This window comes from Phoenix dactylifera, chromosome 1 (genome assembly GCF_009389715.1).
Source record: "Phoenix dactylifera cultivar Barhee BC4 chromosome 1, palm_55x_up_171113_PBpolish2nd_filt_p, whole genome shotgun sequence".
Taxonomy (NCBI): domain Eukaryota; kingdom Viridiplantae; phylum Streptophyta; class Magnoliopsida; order Arecales; family Arecaceae; genus Phoenix; species Phoenix dactylifera.
The window spans coordinates 32,290,938-32,317,536 of record NC_052392.1 but is presented as its reverse complement, the minus strand read 5'-3'; the positions used below and the strand labels follow the sequence as shown (position 1 = coordinate 32,317,536).

General features: G+C 37.5%; 1 protein-coding gene across 3 annotated transcripts in view; it reads left to right on the top strand.

Moving 5' to 3' along the window:
- The window catches only part of LOC103706593 (DNA topoisomerase 1), a 49,779-nt gene that overhangs the window by 5,653 nt on the left and 17,527 nt on the right, over positions 1-26,599 (top strand). For all 3 annotated transcript variants that reach the window (XR_003385632.2, XM_008790742.4, XM_017842642.2), the window contains 8 exons: positions 3,293-3,379; positions 7,349-7,395; positions 13,244-13,353; positions 14,732-14,832; positions 21,153-21,245; positions 24,642-24,725; positions 24,969-25,052; positions 25,875-25,943. Coding sequence is in view for 2 of the 3 variants with exons in the window: in XM_008790742.4 (XP_008788964.1) it covers positions 3,293-3,379; positions 7,349-7,395; positions 13,244-13,353; positions 14,732-14,832; positions 21,153-21,245; positions 24,642-24,725; positions 24,969-25,052; positions 25,875-25,943 (675 nt within the window). In the remaining variant the exon portion in view is untranslated. The remainder of the gene's footprint in view (positions 1-3,292; positions 3,380-7,348; positions 7,396-13,243; positions 13,354-14,731; positions 14,833-21,152; positions 21,246-24,641; positions 24,726-24,968; positions 25,053-25,874; positions 25,944-26,599) is intronic.

Sequence of the window (26,599 nt, the reverse complement as noted above, 5' to 3'; positions counted from 1 at the left end):
CGGTATCAATCGATGCTGGTATCGGTTCAGACCCGTTCGAATCGGTCCGAACCGGCAAAAAACAGCGCGCGCGCGGCGCTGTGGCAATGCTATAGCCACAGTTGTGGCAGTGGCATTAAGTGCCGCAGATTGAATCGGACTCGGTGCCGGTTCGCACCGAGTCCTGGTCGAAGCGGACAACATGGTTCCGTCCGGTTCGGCTTTGTACCGGGCGGTTCCAACCCGAAACTGCTTTCTGTGTCTGAACCGGCCGGTATGGTACAAGCTGAACCGGCCGGTACGGGATGGTTCAGCATTCCTTGTGTATAAGTACCCAAGATTTTTCCAATGCATAATGGATGTGGGACCAGAGACACCTGCTTGGGTCATGGGCGCTTGTTTACCCTCACATTGGTGTGCGTTGGGGAGATCTTGAATATTTATATAGGGCCATGGAATCTGAATAATAACATTTGGCTAGCCTTTTTGGGTGAGGTCCTGGTTCATAGGGTGTGTTTGTATCTGAAAATATTTACACGTACATATCCACTAACCTGAACACTTATTATGTATACTCTTAGATTGTTTTGCGCTTCACTCATTTTGTGAATTGATTTAGAGCTTTACATTTGTCATAATGAAATTAGATTACAAACAAGTATTGAACTACAGTAATATTGCTATTATTCACTGTAATGGAAATAGTCTGTGTACTTACACATTTAGTTAACAGGTCAACATCCTTATATATGAGTATATAATCCATGTATACAAGTATGCAATAATCCCCATATGAGTATACTGTATCTATACTAACATCCTTCTCTCTCAAAGCTTTTGGTGTATCATAAACTACATGTTTGCCTGCCTGATAATTGGAGCTCATGATTGGATGTTTCTTTCTTAAGAAGTCAACTAGTTGTTTAGATAAACTTTTATGAGATGGAAAGACGGATTATCAGGTATAAAGTGGCAAATAGGAACCCATTTCCTGCTTTGCTTGCAGGAAGTTTGGATAATTAGTCATTTGATAGCTCTTTATTTCTCATACAATGAAGTAGGGTTGCATGTGGATTATTGTAACTTCAAATCACTGCTTTCACCCTTTTTTTTAAAAAAAACATAGCTTTATTTTCAGTTTTACCACTTGTTTTGTTTTTGTCGTTGAAATACGATAGCCTAATCTATAGATTGGTGGGCTCAAAATGATGCATGATATGGGAAGTAAAGTTACATGTGCCACATTACCTGTAATAAATTGTGTTTTCCGCTGGAACAGGCAGTCGATAGGGAGGTTGTTTGAATAGGAGGGGTTGGATGCCCATCTGATTTATTTGGGTGTCCATGGCATCCTCTATGAGGGGGCTGACACTCCAAGGGCACCTATCTCCTCCATCCCATCCAATATAGAAGTTGTGGGAACAAGCAAACAATTGTTTTATTGATGCTTCTTCTGCCATCCTTTTCATCTCTGACCATTATCTCGAGGCCAGGCCACTCTAAGGGTAGTTTGGGTATTTTAAAATGTTGTTATGTAAGTTTTTCTTGTTTAAGTCCTTGGGCCATGTATGAAAGATGTTATGAAAGATTGGGAGGACATTAAATTATGTCCAACATTTGCTCTTCTCTTCCTCTCAAATGTCTATTCCTTGCTCTCTTAGACATCCTTCAGTCTCTTTCACCACTCCTATTACCAAATTCATCACTATTTTTTATCTTTAATATATCCAAGATAAGTTGAAATCTGATAATTATTTCATCGCACAAACATTGTATTTTGCAGCTTGCACATTAAGAGGCTGCATCAAGTAGGTGCACCATATAGAACACCTAAGGCAAAAGTAAAAGTGAAGAATCTCGAAAAGCCTATCTAATAATGTGGCATATTTTGCGAAAATTCCAGTTTTATTATGAGAGTTAGATGGTATGCTTCTCATTCAATGAATGATGACAGAGTTATAATTTTTGGTCATCTTTGGCTTGGGGAAAGATAGCTGTATCGTGATGGATTCTGTATTTTTGAATTTGGAGTGACGCCATGGACTAGAAGGCAAGTTTTCTAGTGCTTTGGCTACAAATTAGACGAGAGCAGAGTCATTTGGTGGTGCCTTTACACTTGAAAGTGATTAGGAGAAATATTATTCCTATCGTGGCAACATTAGTCATGGCTAGCTTGGTATGATGCTGGTACCATATAATTGGATTATGGGTATGCAGACACAAAAAGATACGCAAGATTGTTGAAATATGCATAATAATAATTTTATATGTCCAGGTTTGTGTCAGAAATGGCCACAGTAGTTTTAAGAATCATAAGAAAATATAGGTATATTTTTCCTCTCTTATTTTGACTTTCTAATTCTTATATCAGCTATCTTCATGAATTTGTCCTAGAAGCAATCTGTGAAAAACAATCAACATGAAAATAGTTGGATCCGTTGTACGTTTCTTATTGAATTATAATTGGTTGCCAATGTTCTTTCACATTGCTATTTTGAACAAGAGGTTGTTTTATTTTACCACTCACACATCATGCCATTCTATGATTCAAATCTCAGTCGACCGGTATATACAATTACCAGATGAGTGCCCTTCATATTTGGGCTTGTGGGCCTAGGTTTGGTTGACGTGGCTCAAACTACTTGGATCCGGGTGAATCATGCCCAAATTGCATTTTGTTGGGGCGGATCGGTCCTAGATCAACGGGAACCACTTGATATCAAGGAAAGCCTTTTAAACTTATTTCTTTTTTCTTTTGATGGTATGTGTTTATCCTTTGTCGAGATGTTGTGCAATATGGTCCGTACCATATCAACTGGTCATTGATACACCCACGTTCGATGTTTGAATCCCTATTCAATTATTTTGAGCTATCTTCTTTGTTATGTTTCTAGTGTTGACTTGGTTCAAACCAGTTTAGTGTAGACTATGGAGAACTGATGATGTAATTTGGCATATCTGATTTTGTGATGGAAGTTTTGCGTGCTATCGTGATTCAAACTTGCATGTCTTCCCTTTGCTTATCAGTTCTTTGTTCTTTGAATCTTGTTTTACATAATTAGAGTTTATTGTCTGTGGTGGACAGTATATATGCTGGTATCTCGTGGTTCATGCTTGCTCATTACTGTAGGATTATTTCTGGAGGTTTTCGTGTTGTTTGAGTTCTCCTATGTTGAACCTTAACTGAATGCATGGTTTTTCTATTCCTGTCTTTCTTTTTAATCTTTCCTCTGTATCGCAAATTCACAATCTCATGCTGATTTCTTTTTTTATCCTGACACCTACATTCATTGCTTTTATTATTTAAGTGCAGGTGGCTCAGAAGCTGTATGAGGGGATTAAACTTTCAGATGAAGAGGCAACAGGGTTAATAACGTACATGCGAACTGATGGACTACATGTAAGTACCAGTTTTGCTACATGATCTAATTTCTTTTTGATAAATTTCTATTGAACCATATTAACCAGAAATGGTTTTCTTCCCATTTTCTTTACTGCTGATCTGCATCTGGGGCTGTTAAGTCAGCGAGCTGTTTTCATGAGCCAGCTTTTGCTTTGAAATTCAGGGTGGGCTCAACTTGCTCGATTAGTAAATAATTGAGCTATAGCTAGGACAGGTTAAGCTCAAATTAAGAATATAAAATAATTTTTATGTTATACATTGCTCCATTATTATTTTCTATGTTAAAATCATGTAAACTATAGAATAAAATGTATTTCAGTAATAGGGTCACGATATAACCAGCATAATTAGCTTAAAATATATAATTGAACTCAGGAGACTTTGAGTGGTCACCAGATTTCTTAAATGAGCTGTCTTTGAATAGATTGAGTTTTGCTCAAAATTAAATGAGCTGGCTTAAAAGCTCAAGCGAGGCATTGGCTTGAGCTTAGCTTGTTTACATCTCTATGTGCATTTGCTGATATATTTCAAGCTTTATTATTCTATTGACAATTAGGGGTGTTAATGAGCTGAAGATGAGCAAGCTAAGGCCTTTTCGAGTTTGGTTGAAATTATATTGGGCTAGCTTGAGCTTGTCTCAATTTTTTTTAGGCTAGCTCGAGCTCAGCTCGAGCTTAAGATGAGCTAGGAACTCCCAACTCAAGTTTGGCTCATTCAAGTCTCTAGCTAGCTTGATCTCGGCTCATTAGGCTCAAATCAATATGTTAGGGCATCCAATATTGGGTGGAAGGTGAGGGAGAGAGAGGAGGGAAGAGGAAGGAATGGGAGATGTGGCTAGTGGAGGATCTTTAGGTCGAGATCATTGAGGTCTCTTTTTGGTATTGCTGTAGGTAATAGAGCTTTTGCATGTAGAACTTCTGGTGGTAGAGCTCTAAAAAGTTGTTTGCTTTTGGTAACTACATTTATGGAGGCCTATCGAACTTTAATATTGGTGTGGTAACTAAACTAGGAAAGTTCTTTAGTATCAGAAATGACAAATAAAGGACATTGCATAGTACTTTCGATTATCTAACTATTTGTCCTATCAAAAAATATTATTATAAAGTATTTTGAATTTATAAATTATTTATTTTGTTATTCCAATCTAAGTAATATAATGTATTATATGTATAAAATAAAAAAACATAGTAATATTTGTATAATATTGTTATATTATAATAATATTACTACAATATTGTAATACTATTATATTATAATATAATAGTATTATTATCTAATTTATTATATTATAATTAATATATTTAGTGGTATTTTTATATTATATTATAATACTATTATACTCTATTATTATTATAAAATAATAATGTTATATTGTATTGTACTATATTATTTTATATTATCATATGGTTATATTATTATGATATTACTATGGGTATTTTCATCTCTATGGAATTTATATTAAAATGAAAACAACTTTCTAAGCATGTCTCAAGTAGAGCTTTTGCTGAAAATTTCCAGATTGGAGCTTTTCCTAGTAGGCTTTTTCCAGTTTTTAGAGGAAGTAGGAAGCTAGTACAAAATTTTTGCCAAACACTTCAAAACGATCCAAAAGAGCTTTTGGTTCTCCAAGGAGTGCATTTTGCCCCTCCAAAAACAATCCGAAATGGGTTCCGAGTGGGTGATGATGATGGCAAGGGAGTCAAGGCGACAACAATGAACAATGGGAGTCATGATGATGATGAAGGATGGTGAGGGAGTCTTGGTGCTAGCAGAGGGATAGTGACATGGTGATGGGTCAGCAAGGCAATAGTGAAGGAGAGTTCAAGATGAAGGTTTGAGGAAGACTGCGAGGAGAGGCACGGGCATGGGAAGTGGAGGCAGGGGAGAAAGAGAAAGGGAGATTTGAAATGGAGGTGGTGGAAGTGGGGCCTTAGGGATTCCAACATCATAATTCTGATGATTTAAGTGGAACTCAAGATCAATCATTGGATCTCAATCCAATGGCTAAAATGAGCAAATATTTAGCTATTGGATTAATATCTGATGGCTAAAATCTTCTCCGTAAATGAAGCTTGTAATATATAATTTACTCAAATATATATTCTTATATATAATTTTTTATATTTGAAATAAAGTTTGAGTCATTAATTTGACACTCCTATTTTCAATGTTTTAAAAGTGGCTGCAGTATGCAAGCAATCATAGGACTGCATAGTGCATATGTTGTATGTTGATGCTTATGCAGTGCAAATGCAGTTGATATTTATTAAATATTTTATGAAGATTTTAAAATACCAGTAGGGTATCCTACTGTCTCGAGTGATTGGAAGGGATGAGTTAGGAAATAAATCAGGCTGGGATGGGACACCCATCATTCCGAGTGTCGAGACATGGTGCATCTCATTCCATAGAAAAATCGGGATGGCCTTGTCCCACCATATTTAAAACCTTGGTAATGATCACCTGCTACTTGTTACCTCGAATTTAGTATCTAATAGAAATAATTAAAATAATTTAACAAATTGACATTATTATCAATAAGTGCATTTGGCTGATCTATAACCTGTGTGTAGCCCCCATCTGATTCAATTCACACTATCCTCATGATCTTGCATAAGAGTGTTCTGCATATGTGGCCCCATAGTACTAAATGGGCCGCATATTCAACCTATATGCATCCCAACCCAGTCTGGTGCATATTGAAGTGCTTTTTATTGGTCCCTTGATTAAAACAAAAGAATAAGCATTTTGATATAAGGAATGCATTTTGGGAGGTTGAAGGTTGAAACTAAAATACTTCTCTAAGATCATCAAATTAGTTTAAAAAATGCTCATTTTTTTTGGTTTGTGCCAGTGGATTGGTAAGGTGGGATTCATTTTCCTTATTAACTAGTTTTGGCACAGCTGTACAGCCACAGGATATAATTGTAGTATGTATGCTAAATTTCTGATTAGAAATATTTTTTTCCCTTCATTTATTATATGATAGAGCTTATATTAATCTCCCAGGATGTTGATTTGGATATGGGTGTCTTATGTGACTTATTCTGAAAGTTGTAATATAGCATGTATGCATGTTTGCATGTATGTGTGTATGATATGTGTATGCATGTATTAATGGATATTGAATTGATGAGTTACTGCCAATTTTGCGAAATGGTTAGTTATTTCAAAGTTCATTACAGTTTTTCATTTCACGTTTCACTAAGAATTAAAAGCGCTAATATGTTTATCTATCTGATTCAACGAGCCAATGGCTTCAAGGTGTTCCAATCTGGAGCATATCTAGATCAAATGTCATCTTTGTTGTTATGATGAGAGTCTATACCATGTCTTAATCACATTAGACCTGGCAAGGACTAGTCCTGCTAGTAACTCTCTTAATTATTAAAGATGCATATCAGGAATTATATACTAATTTTTTACCACACACACAGAGAACCCCCTTCCCCCCAACAAAAAAATGAAGAAAGAAAAATGTTGGTGAATCTGATACATATTTAAAAGAAGATGCATATTTCTTGATTTTCAGACCATTATGCAGCCTAAAATTTTACATCTTTTTAATAACGTGGACCAATGATGTTGTTTGCTTTAATCACATTGAATAAGTAGTTATTGTGTGTTTTCTTTATTGGATGAGTTCATCGTTCTTGAATAAAGTGAACTTAAACCAATATGTGATGAGTCCAACTTTTCATGTTACGAATTTTGAGTCTAATGGATTGGATTCTCGTTCATGATTTTAATATTGCGCTAAACATTCATGTATTTTTACTTTACAAGGATTATTTTTCTTTTTCCCTCCTTTTTAGGTTATTTTGGACCTCCTAAACATCATGCTGGTTCTGTGAAACTGCGACTATAAGTCTTAGACATCTTGTGCCTTTTGGTCTGGCTGGAATGCACTTTGCTATGTAGTTTATGACACCCTTATTTTTGTTCTGATATATTTTGTTTTTGAAGGTTTCTAATGAAGCTGCAGAGGATGTTCATTCCTTGGTTAAAGAAAGGTGAGTAACTTGCCACTTGTATTTGGCAGGCTTAGGCCTGTAGATATTTCATGTAGAATGACTTATCTGGTCTTCTTTTCATATTCATTTTGCATGTCCTGTAGACATGGATGAGTTTGGGGTTCATTTTGCCTAACTCTAAGATGTAAGTGCTAAGTCCTGATAATCCTGAAAACTTCACGTAATTTGTTTGCTCAGATTTAACCTTATGCCAAATGTCTTGTCAAGTTCCAGCCATCACTTGAATAAAACTAGTGTTGGTTGGCATAGGCCTAAATGAATATATTGAAGTTCTTATTTTGGTTTTCAGTAGGATGAGGCTCACCCACACTTTCTCTTATAGTTCAGGGGCATAGAAAAGATTATATATCTACCGCTCAGTCAGCGTTTAAATCAATTTTTTACCAAACTGTAACATAATCTATGCATTTTATATGCTAAATGTGGGAAAATATTTAAGGATGTGGACTAAAATGTTTAACTCTCTCTAAAATGTACCTGCATGAGGCCATTTGAAACTGAAACACACTGAGGGATCATGGTGAAATTGGCAATGGTCAATAACTGCAGCATGATGTTTCGAATTTTAGGAGTTCACCGAGGCATTATTGTGATACAAAAACAAGGCCATTTTGGATGCTTGAACATGGGTTTAAAATGGGAGTGTGTACCATATATATTGAGGTTATATGCATTGATGCACATTGATATGTTATCATATGCCCTCTAATGGATGGTGTAGAAATATGCATTGTACTGTTGACTTGATAGCATGACAAGATGATAGGTGGCAAGGTCCGCTAAACCAGTACTGGGACCCATATCGGTCGGTAGATAGGTCGGTACAATACTGTACCGACACATGGTACGCTTGGGCATGCCGGTACGGTACCGGCGTACCTTTTTTTAGAGTTTTTCAAGTTGATTTAATTGGTAATCAAGGTTTTTGAACTTTTTTAATAGTTTTAAGTCTAATTTTATTTTATTTTTTTAATGTTTTTTCGATGTTTCTATGATTTCGGTTTAACCTAGATGATGCATCCTGTTGTTTTAAAATAATATAAAATATAAAATAATTAGTTAGATATTGCATGCTACAAGAAGCAACATGAAATATCCTCAAATCAAGTAGTGAGATGAAAAATATAAAATAATATAATCAATTACGTATATGTAAAGTACAACATATATACCATCAGATAGAGGATCCGGATAGCCAGCCGCTTAAGAATTTTTGCGGATAAACCAAAATAAATCCACTATTCAGCATTAAAATATTGAAAAAAATTACATATAAGATAGTATGATATTAGTAACCATCTAATACTAGGTAAATGTTCTTCTGATGTGTAATATATCTGGATTCATACTTTTCTTACTTACGACAGTTGCTGAGAATTCAAAGCTGTTAGTGCTCTCTCTAAATATTTTGGTCTGTGAAAAAGAACCATATTATAATATGTTAATAATTGAAGATACCAGTTAACTTATACATGTCACTTAAGTTAACTTACCTCTTTTAGACATAGGGCTGTGACTTTTGGATTAGGCTCCATTTTGTCAATTAGATTACGCAGAGCGGCCAAAAGTTCGTCGTCCATATTGATTCCAGCTACGGTATACTAAAACTGAGGGTTCAGGCAGTATGCTGCAAATAGTGTTCATTATTGTTTTTAGTAAAATTGTTTAAGTATAGGAGTAGTCTAATTTTCAACGTTCTTATTTACTTACTAGATGCAAGCCTCTACCCATCTGGTAATCTCACCGCCGTTCAATGATGTCGATGTAGTCCTGGGCATACGTCGGATCTGCCTCCTTGATCTGAATTTTTGCCCTCTTTATTGTGTGATATAATAAGCCCATCTAGGGTGCCTCTCGCTGTCCATGATCCGAAGCATTTCATACAATAGTCTAATAGCCTTCACTATCGTAGAGGCCCGCTGTCAGAATATCTGCCTCGTCATCAAGTCCTCGATAATGCTCCCTTCAGTGCCGGCCCTCGCATATTTATTTTTTTGCCACTCGAGACTGACAAACATCTGACATAGGGCTACTTTTCAAGAATGCTATCAAGTGCAACGTAGTTGGTAGTAAACCGTGTGACTTCTGGTCTCAAGATCTCTCTTCCTGCATACCTCATCGGTGAAAAAAATCCATGTATGATTATAAATATATATGGTGATGGTTTGGGCGATCTCCACCGTCTGCTGCACCCTATGAATCTTCACAATGTTCATCAATATGAGATCGATACAATGTGCAGCACATGAGGTCCAGAAAATATGTGGTCGCCGTTCCATCCAAATCTCGACGGCTTTATATTGTGGCTCATTATTAGCGATGACCTGTACGGCAATCTTTTCTCCTATCTGATCAATCATCTTTATGAATTTGTGGATGTATGTGGCGTCGTGTATCCGATCAGAAGTATCAACTGACTTGTGGAAGAAAGTCTTCTTATCACAATATGTCAAGAAATTGATAATGCTTCGCCTGGTAGGATCGGTCCAACCATCACACATCATCGACATTCTATATATGGGCCAAGGCACGCCGTACCGATACCGATAGGCGTAGCAGTTGCCTAATGGACTGGTACGCTTTTGGTTCAGACCGGTTTAAACCGGAGCCAGCTCTTCCCCGTGGAAGCAGGTGTGCTTAGCCGGAGCTAGGGAAGAAGAAGAGAAGGAGAGAGCAGGAGGGGGAGAAAGGGAGGAGAGGCCTTCGCCACCTGCGGAGGGCCGCGGGACGCGGCGGAGGCCGAGGGGGGTGCGGCGGAGGCCGAGGTCGTGACTGCTTCCTCTGTTTCTTTCGAAATAGGGGACATGACTGCAAAAAAAATTTGGAGATTTTTAAGTGATGTCGGCAAGCAATTTCGGCATCTACAGGCCTTGTACCAGTTTCTACAGCTGAACCGTACTAGTCAGGGCCCGGACCGATATGGTACGTGCTGAACCAGCTGGTATGGATCGGTTTAGCATCCCATGATGTGGGTCACTTGCTCTTGTATGAGGCAATTCATTTTTCTATCTCTTCTTTATTATTGTCAAGAAGCTCACCATAAATATCCTTCGATCCCGGAGAATTTATACCGGAACCGGTAACCTATATGGAGGAAATGATAGATCTATGATACGCATTGTCTACCACATTCGCTAGGATGTGGCTAAAGTGGAGCTAGAATCCAATAGCTTGCCACATATTCTTTTTCTTATCCTTTTTCAATAGTGTCGACCATGGTATGCTGTATTGGTCGGTACTGGACGTATCGTACCCGTACCGATGGGTACCGGTATCGGTACGCCAATGTCGGTACGCCTGGCGTACCGCGTACCATGCCATACCGACGCTCGGTACGCCTATATTAGTGCGGCACTGGTACGGGGTTCGGTACTGGTACGGCGAACTTTCACTGTCAATCCTTTGTTGCTTCGAATCTCTATTGGAGAAGGCATATTGATTTAAATTATGGATTGCTCCTGGTGAAATATCTCTAGATGACTTCTTTTTGCTACCAAAAGCCTCTAGCATAAATACATTCCGGCCACCGCTTCTGCTGACGGCCTTCTTGATTGAGGTCTTTTTGAACTCTTGATCTATCCTGATGCTCGCAGAATCGGAGCCTGACTCATAGTACGAGGGCCCAAATCGAGCTCTATGCCTGGCCACCTGATGCTGCTGCTATTGATCATCCAGGCTCGCCTGTATGGCAGCCTGGATCTATGTCTCCTCGTCATTTGGAGCAAACGCCTCTTTTGACTCCTTGAAGTGATAGGAAGGTGGCTCTGTCGCTCGGCGGTCCACCTCCGCCTTCTTCTTGGCAACTCTCCTTCGCTGCTCTAAAATTAGTGAAGTGCTTCTTCATCAGCTGTCGAATCTCCTGTGGGCATTTCTGGCACATAGATATGTCGTAGTTACCACCAGCTAAGTACTGCTTTAACTTGATTATCCTTCTTTTCTTGAACTCTATGTTGCACCAGTTGCATTTTCAATAATGCTGACCCAAGAGCATTTGCCCATTATTCCAACCAATGTCACGCTCTGGCTCTTTTTTGTTTCTTTGATGGTTTCGTTCCTACAGGTTTATCAAGTATGTCAGTTTATCAATTATTTAAAAATTGCAAAATTTTGTTATGATGAAGATTATTTTTTTATCTCAAAAAATACATCTGGTTTATCTAAGACATAATATTAATTTTTTATTATTTATTTATTTATATATTTTAATAATTTTTAAATTTAAAAATATGTTTAAACATCATAAATTCAGAAAAATATATTTTCTACTTTAGAAAATACTTTCCAATTATGTAATATGTACTACTAATTTTTCATAATTTTTGGTATTAATTATATATGTTTAATTATTTTTTTAATTTTAAAAATAATTTTTAAATATAAATATTTTAAAAAAATTAATTTTAGGTCAGATCAATGTAGAACCCAACAATGGATGCTATATATATTTTTTAGGGCCGTGAGCATGCGTCAAAAGCTATTTATTTCTCTATTTTTATCAAATTTAGGCTCAGGTTATTGTGCGCGTAAGCACATCAAAACTTGAATAAATGGACCCCAAATTTTGTTAGAGGTAGCTTGCGTGCTCCTACATACGCTTTTGATTTTATATTTTTTTGAATTTTATTATATATATTTTATTTTTTAATTCGAAATATATTTTTAGTTTTTAAAAATTATATATAATTCAAAAATTAAAATTTTTTATGTCATCGTGTAGATCATCCATGAATTTACAACATGTAATAAAATCAAGGCCAAATCAAAAATTTTGGCATGATCTTCCCTTATTTTGCAAATTTCAAGCTATTTTTTCAAGCAAAAAAAAATATAAAGGAAATAAGATAGGGGAGAGAAGGCACACTTTATTTAGGCTTGGATCTTTCTTGAATCGCGCTGAATCGGTGGGGGAAAGGGGGAGTCATTTAGCCGTAAGACGACTAAACAAACTTTATAAAAAAACTGTTGCGATGGCCTTTGGTTTTTCCAACACTTTTTTTTTAACAAAAGAAGCAAAGGGGAAGGGAGCCTGGTTCCGAACTGGGTCGACTTGGTGCGAACCGTTTGGTTTCAGTCGGTTCGGTCCGGTTCAAGCTTTTTTCGGCCAATTCGGAACCCGTTCCAGTCAGTTTAGAGCCAAAACCGATTTTAATAGGTGAATCCACCTAGTTTCTCTCCGGGTCGGCTTGGTACAGGCCAAACCGAGTGGTCCGCTTTGGCATACCTTGATAGGCGGTATATTATATGGTATGGTACAAAATTATAGATTGCAGCTTTTTTCTTTTGCTTCAGTGATTGTTTACACAGCATAGGAAATTTATCATGGGCCACTTTCATGTGACCTGCAATCACATTTATCTTCTCTGTTCATTTTTTACTTTATAATCTGACTGCATGGTATGAAGTATGAACCAATGAAGATGAACCACCTGTAGGAGATTATTTTCCTTCCTGCAAATGTGTTATAATTATTTTTCACTATGCCCCTTAAGTTTTTAAGTATTCATATATGGTAGTACATTGACGCAAGACTTTGCCAACTTATCTTTTGGAGAAAAGAAGAAAATTATATTTATTGTACATGGATGCGAGATGGTATTGTTGTACCTCGAGCATCCACATATAATTTCATGTTGTTAACTAATGACCCTTAAGTGCCCAAGATGTCATGAGAGGATATGTATCAACATCCTTTCATTCTTTTTCTCAATAAAGTTTATTGATCAGTACTGGCTCATATTCAGTTAATTCATATCTAAACATTGATAAGATTTTTCATTTATTCAATATTTCTATCATTTTAATATAAAATTCTTGTTCTACTATGTAGGTATGGTGAGGAATTTGCATCCAAGAACATACGCAAATACTTTAGGAAGGTGAAGAATGCCCAAGAAGCTCATGAAGCTATCAGACCCACCAACATAAGGAGGTTACCATGTAACAAACTATCTTTGATGTAGTCTGTTGTGGTTTTCTCTTCATCTTTACAGCAAATTGAAGCTTTTTATTCTGAATTCTATTATTATATATCCATAAGTATAATCTATGATAGTCGGCACTTTGCATCATACGATTATCCTATTAGATGGATCTTGAAAAAGTTTCGGAGTGTCTGTAATGAACTGTCCAATGTAGTGATCACTGTTGGGCTGGTAATGAAGTTTCAAACTGAATTATAAACATCTCTCCAGAATACCTAAATCTGCTGGCTTTTGTGTGCAAGGCACATAATTAACTATTCATCAACCTGCAGTGTATGTTGGATGGTATTTGTATCTGTTGGTTAACACACTTGGATGACACTTGCATGTTGCGTCTGTGCATGTCAAATTTGTCTTGATCAGTTAACAAACATGGAAAACAAAAATGATAGTTTTATTGCATTCTTTATTCTCTCACAATATTTTTGATGGTTAGAGCTTTAATTTCTTTGTTACAGTCTTACAGATAACTCTTTTATTCTGTAAATGGTGGATCTTTTATATAATTGTTTAAGTTTTGTGTAAGTTAAAAGACCATCCAACGATAATAAAGTAGTTTATGCTTGCATCATCTTTTTTAGAGAAGATGCATATTTTTTACAAATTGAAATTGTGATGAATCTGTTGTTAACTGTAAAATTAAGAAGCATTATTTTCACACCCATTTGAAGGTCTGATTATAATGTTTAATATCTAGATTTATCCATGTTATTTGAAAGAAAAGCTACCACAATGCTTGATAGGAGCTCTTTCTTATTTCCATTGTATATAAGATAATAGTCTCCAATAAATTTCTGAGTTCACATAGGAAAAATAAGTACTCCATCTTGTTATAAAAAACAATCTGTTTTATTTCAACTGAACGCACAGTGAAGAAATGTCTACAATTTAACCGGCCCACCACGTGTTTTGTGCCAGTAGAATTTGGTCTGCATCCTGCTCGTTGGGTTGTATCTTTACTGTCTCTGTCTGCAAGCATTGGGACTGAATTCATTGTTTAATTTCACAATACTTAGAACATGGAAGACACTATGCCCTGCTGTTGTTGGAAGCGTTGTGCATGGAAGCATAAGATATCTTTGCAGAATCAACTGATGTTCATACATTTAGGCTATAAGATATTATCAATCTTATCTGTTGGTTTGCAGTTTTTGGTTATGACTCATTGAGAATTGGCTCAAAGATTGTTAGTTCCTATTTATCTTTAGAGTTTTGAATTCAATGTCCAAGATTCATCATTTCCTTGAAACAATCCTATTGTGTTCTTGTTGTGATTCTTTTCGGTGTGTGCTTGTTGAACATAAAACTGTTCTCACATTTCTTCTATCTTACAGCAACTTTAGAAGGAATACTGGATGATGATTCTTTAAAGTTATACACTCTTATATGGACACGTACCATGGCATGCCAAATGGAACCTGCCACAACTAATATGGTCTGTATGCTACTTTCTTTTATCTGTTATCATTTTTTTTCTTTAAGGCAGTAAAATAATTCTCTCAGCTGTGTTCTCACAGCTATATGTTTATTGCTTTTCGTTAGCTCACAAAAATATATAACATAATCTTTGCAAAGATTTAGTAATAGTTTAAAGAAATGCACTTTCCATTTAATGTTCAATGACATGGTTTTCACTATGGTTACATCAAGTTTTCATGTCCTAATTACATATTTTTTCAATATCTATGATTCTATATTGACTTGTATGCTGTGGTGGTCTTACCATTCAAGATCACTACCCTACTCATTGTCTTGCATTTATTGTCTAGAGATATTGGATGCTTATCTCCAACTAATGGAGCCAAGGATCAAGATTTGGTGGATCATGCCCATAACAGCCAGGGGCTGGCACAAGACTAGTACTTAGTAACCAAAGTGCAAAATGGATAGACATCCTAGTTGGTTAAAAGATTAAATTAACATCCCATGTTACATCATTTTAGTATTTTTATGAACTTAGACTAATTTGAACTGCTATGTCCTATAGAAATCTAGAATCACTAATTCTCTTACTTCATGGGTTAATTGACATTCCATGATTTTAAATAATTTATCATACAAATTTATATCACATAACTTTGTTACTAGATAAGTGAAGGACACAACCATATCCACAAGTAGCACCATGTGACGCTTAATTTTGGAAGTTTAGACAAGTTACTATCACTGGTAACTTTGTACAATATACTCCATAGTATTATGATGGACATGGACCGTCATCATTGGCATAGGTGCCATGATACCTACTACATGATACTGGTTGATAAGCTTGATCTTTCACACCAATTTTTGATTGCATCTAACTCTTATTTATTGAAGACAGAGAATGGCAAACTGTATTTGAAATAAAGATTAAACTTTGTTATAAAAACTATGTTCACGGGGATATAAAAATTCTTTTTTTTTTTTGATTGAAAGTGAGGACAAGCTACCTTATTAATACAAAGGTCGGATTGTCCTATGATTGATATCATTCTTCATCTCCGCTTGAATCATTTGAAGCCTTTATGTGCTTAGGAAACAAGATGATTTAATAGACTTTTGTCGAAGGTTTAAAATACCAATTTTGGGTCTCATACTAGTTTTGAACTAGAATTGTTTGGTCCTACTATAGACGATATGGATCAAAACAGTTAGTATCAATAAGAATAAAAAAGAAATTAATATGTGCCAACTCCCAGTATATATCGATTATTGGTATGAAGCAGCAATGCTAGCAGTACCATTATCGTGACTTGTGCCATTCAACTATCAGGTCAATACAGTACAATACCATACCATTCTAATCCATGATACATCACCATGATGGTCTAATGTTGGTACCCCCCAGTGCTTCATCTAAATCTAGTGACGGGGAAGTCACGATGGTGGTGGTGGATGTGGGGATACTGGTGGAAATCGAGGCATGGAGATAATGCCAATAAAGGGACGGATGTAGGCAACGACTTGATGGGGAACATCAGGGAGGGCGATAAGGAATATGACTACAGTGGTGAGGGTGTGGTGTGAGGAGGTTCTTGAGAGGGTAGCAAGCAATGTCGACGAGGGGCTTGGGGGTCTTGGAGGGTGTGGAGTGAAAAGACATCAAACTTGAGGAGCGAGCAGTCGAGAGAGGGGAAGAGCCAGGTGCTTGGTCGAGGGTGATTTATAGGGGCAATTGAGGTGCATGGTCTCAAATTTCTGTGGGGAATCCTGCAGGACACCAAAATTGGGTACTGCCTAGAGTATTGGGACAAGACCGTTTTGCCATTATTCTGATGGCCCCATCGGCACGTTTTGGGCCATCCTTTGTTCCAAGTGTCAGGACAAGACAGGACAACGGCATGTCCCAATCCAAATTGAGACAATCCCGTCCTACCGGATTTAAAACCTTGTCGAGAAGATCAAAAGAAGTAAAGAGAGAAGATAAAGAGGTTAGGGTCTGGATTGAGGGTGGCCGGAGGGGGATGTTTTTATAAGAGATGTTGGTTTGTCTCAAGCTAACCGGGTTAATATTGTTGAAAGTCATAGTATGCCGTATTGGCCCGAACCGGACGGTACGGGGCGTACTGTACCGTACTGGTTCGATACTAGTATTCGGTACGGATGGCGTATCGATACTTGGTATGCCAAAAAAATTTCGTAACATAGCATACCGACATTGTGTTAATGTGACACTGGTATGGGGTCCGGTACCGAGACGACGAATCTTGGCTGAAAAGGAGTGGAACTGGATAGTTTGACCTGGTTTGTTCGGATCTCTTCTTATCTCATTCTGAAAGCATGAACCATCTCGGTTCTAGGCTAGTTCGGTATGATGTGCTTTGAAATGCTCCGTTAAAGATGGTTCAACAATCCTCATGGACCACTATGTTTGGTGCAGACCTATTCAAGTGAGAACTAGTACTCAGCACCCTTATTGCCTCCATTTTCTTATTGGAATAGTAGAGTACCGGTGTTACTGTATTTAGCTGGCAATGTTTAAAACCTTGCATTCTTGGGTAAAAACCGCTAAAACTAATACTATATAACTTGATTTATGACCTTTGGCCCAAGTTAGAACAAGAATTCTGTGGCAATATTTTAGCTGATCTTTAGAATAAGCCTTTTCAACCCACTTAAAAATCTAAAAGACATAGGGAAGAGTTATAGACCATCTCAAACAGAAAGTAGGCTGTAGAAATGGTTGGTCCTGGGATTGAGAAAGAGAAGATTGTTGCTGGCCTGTATGACTACATGCTAACTTGTACAATGATATGTGCATGGGATAACGATTGGCATGAGGGTTGCAATGGTACACTCCCTATTATATGCCCTTAACTTGCTGGTACTAAATGACACATAAGACCAAATTGACACTTTAATATTTGTTGGATGGGTTCAATTTATGTTATTTTTCACTCTTAGATTGATAAAATACCATCTTTTATAGAAACCATGAAATCTTTTCACCAAAATTTTTTCAGGATGTACGGTGATAATTTTTGTGCCTATGATAAACACCAGTTATGAGGATTACCGGTGATATATGATCACTTCCGTAGCTATTTAATACTGATTTTCTTTTTCTTGTTTTTTTAAAGCAGAATAGATTCTTTTGATAGATGAAGTGATCTCAATTTCGTAACTTAGTAATTCATGATTCTTGATAATAAGTAGATGACACTTTCATTTAATCATCCTGCTCCCACCTAAAGTTACATGCACTAGGATTATAAACATCTTTCAGGCTTAGAATGCGTAACATTTTGACCTTGTTGTTTGTTTTCTTAATTAATTTGACACTTACCTTCTGAAGTACATTTGGTTTGATTTTACATGCAATTTGCTTATTGTATAATGCATGGTCTGCCATACCGGTCGGTCCGGGTCGGTACCGGCTGGTACATACCGGTACCGGACCCTACCAGTACGGTACAACTACATATTTCGGTACCAAACCGTACCGACCGGTACCGCCCCATACCGGCCCGGTACCAGCCCGTACCGATCCGAACCGTACCGGCTCCAAATTATTTTTGGCTTTTAGCCCCATCGGTACAGTACTGGTTCGGCTCGGTTTGGTTCGGTACCGTACCAGTACCGATGCCCACCGGTACGTCGGTACAGTCGGTACTGCGTACCTTACTATAATGTATACCAACATCAAAAATTTTGTACAATGAACACACCATGCTGCAAGTAACATTCCTTGGGCATTCATTTGCTTGGACGCAACATTCGAGTTGCTTGCCCTCACTGCAACCATTATTGACCGTTAGAATGGTTATTAACAGCCATTATTTGCCTCAAAATTTTCTATTTAATTTTTTTAGTATTAAAACAATCACTGTTATAATGGCATTATCATTGAAAATAACGGGAAATAAGTGGTCATGATGGAAAAGTAATGGCGTTTTTTGTCCAATCACTATTCACTTGATAAAAATATTATATTTTAGACTGTACAATCTTGTTTGAAGGAAATTGATGCATATTTGAATTTTCAAGAGAAATAGTATTTTATTAGGGAAGTGGTACTAATGAAAATAATGACCATTATTTGCATTATAATGGATAATTATAATGTTATATATCATGGTTGGTGGAACACGTTCCGAACCGGGCAGTTCCAGCCGATTCGAGTTATACCAGTGGCCAAGGTTCGCCGTACCGGTACCGAACTCCGTACCGGTGCCGCACTAGTATAGGCGTACCGAGTGTCGGTACGGTACCGTACGCTCGGTACCAACCGTACCGACATTGGTGTACCGATACCGGTACCCATCGGTACGGGTACGGTACGCTCGGTACCGACTGGTACCGACCGGTACAGCGAACCTTGCCAGTGGCTCACCGGTACGGTTCCGGCAACGGAAACGAGATCCGTTGTCGGAGCCAGAGAAGGAGAAGGAGAGAGAGCGAGCGGGGGAGGAAGGGCCAGCGGAGGCCGCGGGGGGCCGGCGGAGGCCGCCACCCTCCTCCGGCCCTCCCTCTCCCCCTCGCTCTCTTTCTCTTTTCCTCTCTCCTACGGTGTGGTGCCCTCTCTCGGTACAGGCCCGACACGGCCAGTACCGAGTTGTCCCGCCTGGAAATCGGTATGGTGCCCAGTACTAGTTCCTCCGACTTTGCTATATATTGCATTAAAACTGCCGTTATCCTTTCTGTTATTATATATAATGTCATGGAGGGGGCTGGAAGCTGTTATAACAGCTGATATAATGTTATAAATGGCCAGTATTTTAACCTTGTTAGGAACATCAAAATTAAAATAATGAAAATTGTATTGCATAAGAATATCTATCTTGAGACTATAGGATAGTGATAGGAAGTAATTCTATAGAAACTTATGGTACACACCTGTGTATCCCCCAAGCTTTAACAAGTTAGATGTGCTATGTTTACTGTGTATGGTATGAAATTCCTTGATGCCCGATGTTATGGAAGGAATGCGCAGGATTGATCATGCTGTGGTGTTTGTCAACACATGACATCTGTCTATCCCTAGTCTTCTTATGAAGAAACTTCGCATGTTGCACACTATAAATTGCGACATTACAACAAACAATGATGGGCTGAGAGACAAAAAAGTTGATAAAAGGAGAAATGCTGGAATAGTCTCTTTTGTGCAGCAAACAGTTGTCGACTTGTAGCTTAACACTTTGCTTTAGTACAGAGTTATGTGGCTTTCTATATCAGATTGCTGGAAATTGCTCAATGCTACATAATCATTTTTGGGCTTAACTTTAAGAGAGAGAAGAATGCAAAACATAGGTTTATCAACAAAGTAGTATGAAAACAATTAACAATGACCAGTTCATCAGCAAAGTGGTACGAAAGCAATGCCATTCTATGGCATCAGCGATGTACTATACTTTGTCTTACATCATATTAGAAATCTCTCCCCCCCCCCCCCCCCCCCCCCCTCCCCAAAAAAAAAAAAAAAAAAAAAAACACCCTGTACTTATCACTTTTTTTGTAAATCAATTTGGAAACAAAAAATCTATTTCTATTTTTTTCAGATTTCTAAGAACAAAAAATATGTTTGCTTCACTCTTTTCTTATTTTTCCAATGAGGGCTGGCGACGAGGGAGAGGGAGGGGGGATGAGGCCGGCGGCATGGTTGATGATAAGGGAGAGCTTGACATAGGGTGGAAAGCCAGTCAAGAGAGCGGCAGAGGAAAAGGAAGTGGGGATGGGGCCGGCCACGCGGCTCGAGATAGGGGATAGCTTGCATCGGGCGGAGAGATGGCCGGTCAGGCCCGGGGAGCCGGTGTGCTTGGGAGGTAGTGATGGGGCTAAGGGTGAGATTGGGCAGAAGAAGAGGGGTTGAGAGGAGAAGGGTGGAAACCTACTTTTAAAAAAATTGGAAATGAAAATTTTTCTTGATCTCTTTTTTTTTATAGAAATAATGGAAGTTGTTTAAAAAAAATAGAAACAGAAAAGGGTAATCAAACATGTTTTTTTGTGTTGTATTCCGTGTTTCTGTTTTTTTTAAAAAAGAAACAGGAAAAAAAAAACCAGTGCCAATCAGGCCCTAATCTTTCCACTATGGCTTAAGCCACTGCAGCAATGTACTAACACTTTTTTTTCCTTTGGCAAATTACCTGTTCTTAGTTCTCTTATATGAAATGCAGCAGTCTTATCATTTCAAATCTCTGGCCCTTTTTATTGATGATATTTGTTTGTATGTTGCTCTTTTGCGCATGACATTTTCTAGCATTTTTTACCATCCATGTATAGCCAATGCAGTGAGCATATCATTTTTATATTTCCTAATACCATGTTCTGCTTTAGATTCAAGTTGATATTGGGAATTCAGAAGGAAACACGATTTTCCGATCTGTTGGTTCACGAGTTGGGTTTCCAGGATATCAAGCAGTTTATGAGGTCAGTCTTATCCACTTGCATTAAAATCTTCAACAAATGAGAGACTGGGATGCTTTTGATGTATATCATCTGAAATAATATCCACTTCACTTATGCAAAGGTCTTCATGGACTCTTTTTTATGGTTCCAATTTTTCATTATTTCTTGCTTTATACGTTCCATTGTTTGATTAATCTACTTAAATTTAGATATGTTATTATTTAAATTAGGTTACTTTCGTGCAATTGGTGCTTTTTAATATACTTCTTTTTTTTTGTTGTCATCTTTTTATTATATTTCAATCTGCATAGCAATTTACATAGTGCAGACAAGCTTGAAAATCTAAGTGCTACAATGTAGGAAGAGGCTGCCATCTGTCAATCTTCATATTCTTAACTGTTCTTTATTTTTGTGAGATTAAGGTAGATTAACATCATCTTGTGCTTCTTTTATCTAATATCAAGGATTTATTAGTTTTCCACAATTATCATTTATTCATCAAAATTGTAGTTAGGGGAATTGGATGAAGCCTATCAAATTTTGTATGTAACAGAGTTGACCTAACATGCTTATGTGACCAACATATTGAATGATTTGAAGCTTTTCCAAGTTTAACATATCTTACAGTTGACTGACATGTCTCAGCTAATAGTGTCATTATTTTAATAGATATAATATCAAGAATATGTTATTATTACTGCAAAATTTAAGATACAAGTGCTCTAAGTACGAGATTCCTCGCGAAACCCTTACCTTTCACCCATAGTTATGTGTCAGACTCCTTTATTAAGGGACATTTTTTTATATAAAATAGAAATAAATTGGTTAAGGTAAGATGACACGAAGGCATAGGAGTTGACAATTGAAAAAGAAAAGAAAGGCACCTTGGCATCCTAATAGGTCACAAATTTCATATTGACAAGTTGATAGAATAGTTTATAATAATATTTTCCTTTGAAGCGTAAGAGATAAGGTAAATAGCATTTTTTTTGAAGAAATTGTAAGAGAGAATAGGTGGTTGAGGAGAAGTGAAAGATGAAAATATGAAGAGAAAAGGGAAGTCTGAAAGGAGCATGGTCGGTGGAACTATTCCGAATCGGGCGGTTCGGAGAGTATCGAGCCATACCGGCAGCGAACCGGGACGGTTCCGGCAACCGAAACAAAAAACCATTGGAGTGGGAGAAGGAGAAGGAAAGAGAGGAAAAGAGAGAGCGAGCGGGGGAGGAAGGAAGAGGGAGATGAAGGAAGAGAGAGGGCAACGAAGGCCGGCGAGCCGCGCAGAGAAGGCAGTGCCTCTCCTCCGCCTCTTTTGCAGCTCGCTAGCCTTCGCCGGCCTTCACCACCCTTCTTCTCTCTCCCTCCTCTCTCTCTTCTCTCTCTGTTTTCCTCTCTCTCTTCTCTCTCTGTTTTCCTCTCTCCCATTCTCCCCCTCTCCTGCCTCCTTTATTGTGTTGGTATGGGCTCAGCATGGAATGGTACGGAAAAGTACCGACTCGTGCCGCCGGACAACCGGTCTAGGCCTCGGTTTCGGCAAAACAGACCTTGGAAAGGAGTATAATATAAAGAATGGAAAGAAGAAATGAATAAGTGAGAGGGAAAAGACAAGTTGAAGGAGTAATAGAAAGGAAAGAAGGAATAACAAAAGGAAAAGATGACTATGAAGGTAAAAGAGTCAGTAACAATCAAATTATAACAAAGAAGATCAAGCAAGAAAGGAGCAAGAGAGAGGAAAGCATTCCTTGATATAATCGGTTGCAGAAATAGTGCAAACATGCAACATGCCATGTGGTATGTGCTGTCAACCTTGGTCAACATTATAACAACACTGTATACTTTTAATCCTTGAGTGAGAGTATAATTGATCATGCAACTGATCTCATGACTCTTAAACCCAAACTTAATTACTTTTAGTGATCCTATGACTCTTGAACTAATTGAGATGGCAGTTTACCATTGCATCTTGACGTTAGAAAAGCTTTTTAGGTCTTAGTGAACCATTAACTCCTGACCCTCGGAAAGCAAAGTTTGATTTCTGTTCGGTGATGCAAAGCTACGTACTGCTAGTTGTAAGTGACATTACCTTTTGTGTCATATTGTTCAGTTAATATATTTGAAATCCAACAGCTTGGGATGACGAAAGTCTGCAAAATTGGGATAACAAGCATGCTAGAAAGTAGAAACACAAAGATGTTTACTGTCATGCTCCTTTGAAAACAAGTCTTGAATGCGAGTCTTCTGTGATTGATGTGAAATGGATATTTCCTGCTTGAAGATTTCTAAGTGTCCATTAAGATGGAAATTTGTTGGGGATGTAAAGTTAGGTCCTGACTCTTTGATGTGCTATCAAGAAAAGTATCAAGAGATACCTCATCTTGTGGTATGAGAGGTGGAGGCATTAAAGGGCAGAGGCATTAGCTATAAATCATGAATTCTGGCTGACTCAATTAATGACACTTTGTAGCCCCAAAGACTTGAATACTGTATCATTGGACAGGTAAAATCAGTGTTTATGGTTCTCCCAGTGAAATCTTCATTTTAATAATCAATAACCAGTACAGATAAAACTTAATGAATACTTTACCTTGAATAATGTAGAACTTCTAAGTTCATTGTTTGGAATATTCTGAAACATCTTTTTGGTTAGTTGTTTCTTGCATCAATATTGATTCAGAGGATGGTTAAAGACCCTTGTTGTAATTGCCATACAGGGTGTTATTGACTTTGGTAGTAGTAGATAGATCTCGGAATCACTTTTTATGGGATTAAAGGTTTTTGCTCTGGTTATTGACAGCTAAAAATTTGGATAGTTTCAGTCACTAATTGCAAGTTCATTATATATATTTACAATTAATATGTTATTGTGTTGTTGTGAATTGTAGTGCTTGACATTGGAACTGTCTTAATATGGCGAGCTTATAATTGTGTGCTGGTTGGTCCAGATATAAGAAACTGACCCTAAATTGATATGACAAACTTTTTTGTTTATTGTTAATATTATGAAACATATCAAGACAAATTTACAGTTTTGGTTGTTAATATGAAGCATATTTGTACTTTTATTTCTTAATATTTGAGAAAGGGTATTATATTTAGAGATGACTTATCTGCATCCTTATGATCTTGGTGAGATGTTATAATTGATCAGAAAACTCATCCTCAATGTGCAACTCTAAGACACTATTGTCCATCCAGTCTCAATAAGCTCAAATTAAAGATGTGGCATTTTCCTATGATAACTTCTTTAAAGGAAGAAGGTGGTTTCGAAATTTCAAAAATTTGCTTCTGAAATCCCAGTGAATTCAGAAGTTTGTATGATTGTTACTGGTAGAAAATGGCTTTAATTAAGCTGCATTATGCAACTGCTTTGAGCTCCAGCATATTTACTGGAAGATTTCTGAAACTGTTGTGCAATTTTAGGACAAAGAAGCAAGGGTTAATGGAAATGATAACAAGGAAGAGAACGTCCACGAAGCAGCTTTTGAGGTTCTGCACAAATTGAAGGTATGGTAAAATGCACATAAGTGGGTTATTTGATTCTTATCTGGATCATTGTTGATGCATGCACTGAACACAAGTTTCTCATGTGACTAGGTAAGTATATATATATATTAGGCCATAATCCATATGTTAATGTATCTTTTATTCTACTTATATTTCATGTTATTCCTTTGTATTTGCTCTTTCTATGTGAAAACTTGGCTTCTAAATTGTTATGACTAATCCTAATCTATTATTTTTTCATAGGTTAAGGATTTGTTATCTTTGGTTAAAGTGCATCCTAGACAGCATTATACCAAACCCCCACCACGTTTTTCTGAGGCATCATTGGTGAGTACTCCCTATCATCTTCATATTAAAATTGCTGTTTTTTTTTCTTTGTTTTATCACATGACATTCATCTTTTATTGGACTATGATTGTGACGATGATCTGCCAGAATGGTAGGGTCCATACAGTGCCATGCTGGAGTGTACCGAAATTGAGAGAGGAGGAGAGGAAGAACGAGAGGGAATAAGAGAGAGAGAGAGAGAGAGAGAGAGAGAGAGAGAGAGAGAGAGAGCTGGAGGGATAGAGGGAGGTTAGGGCCTTCGGATTCACCTATGAGAGAGAGAGAGAGAGAGAGACCAAGGCCGAGGCATCCGATGATGGGGAATGATTGAGGCTAAGGCATCCGATGATGGGGAGGGATTCACGAGGGTCGAAGTAGCTTCGAGCTGTCCTGATGCAGCGATGGGGATTAAGAGAGAGAGGGAGGGGGAGGCTTACCTTGAGCGACATCCAGTGTGGAGAGAGAGTGGAGGCTAAGGCTCTTGAAGCTTTCGTTCGAACTAGAGGAGAGAGCAGGCTAGAGAGCTCTCGAAGACCCTCAAAGCTTTCATTCGAACAGGAGGAGTGGTGAGGTTGTTTTTTTAACGCGAAGCGACCCGCATGGCCGTACTGTTTTCGGTTGGTATTGGGTCGGTTCCGTATAGGCCGAACTGCCCAGTTTGGGTCAGTTCGGCGTTCCTTCATTGTGACTCCGGTTGCATCTTTTATCGGACTATGATTATGACTCTAGTTGCATTGTTATTCATTAATGAACTCTAGTTAGTTGGTAATCTGTTATTTCATTACATTCTTTTAATAATATATATACTCTTTACATGTCAAGGTTAAGAAGCTAGAGGAACTTGGAATTGGAAGACCGTCAACTTATGCATCTATAATGAAAGTGTTGCAGGTATTTTTTTGATTTGCATAGTTGCCTTCTTCTACGAAAGTGCATTTGGATGGTTGTCATTACTTGCTTGCTATCTTAGCGTTCTTACCTTTTATCCTAGATATATATGTTAGTCATACTCTTTGTTTCGAATTACTGTTGGAAACCACAAACTTATCAAAAGACATGCTCATATGGTAGCTGCCTTTACAAAAAGTAATTGATTTTAATTTTGTTAGCAAGAATTTGGTCGTGTTTGGCAGTACTTCTGTTTCTGATTTAGTAAGCACTTCTTTACAAGAACTTTCAAGATTGCACTTTGCAATTAATTAGTGTCTTGCAAGCTCCTGTTACTGAAGTAGAAAATGATGAAGTAGTGCAACATTGGGATGATGACCTCTGTTTGCAATTTGCTAAGGTAGAAAAATACTAATGAGTTGCTTTAGTACCGAAGTATCCTTCTTGATCTTGTCAAATCAGGAGTTGTAGTTGTATACATGTGATTAATGGGAAAGATATGCATCTTTTTTGTTGGGTATTCCATAAAACTGGTGTCTTGGTTCCAAGACTTTGTTTTTGGATGTGTAATTATAGGTAGAAGATGACTTAGGTGGCTCAATTCATTAAAGTATAGCTTAGACCTAGTTTGACGTGGACTTTATAACTAGAGACTCTCT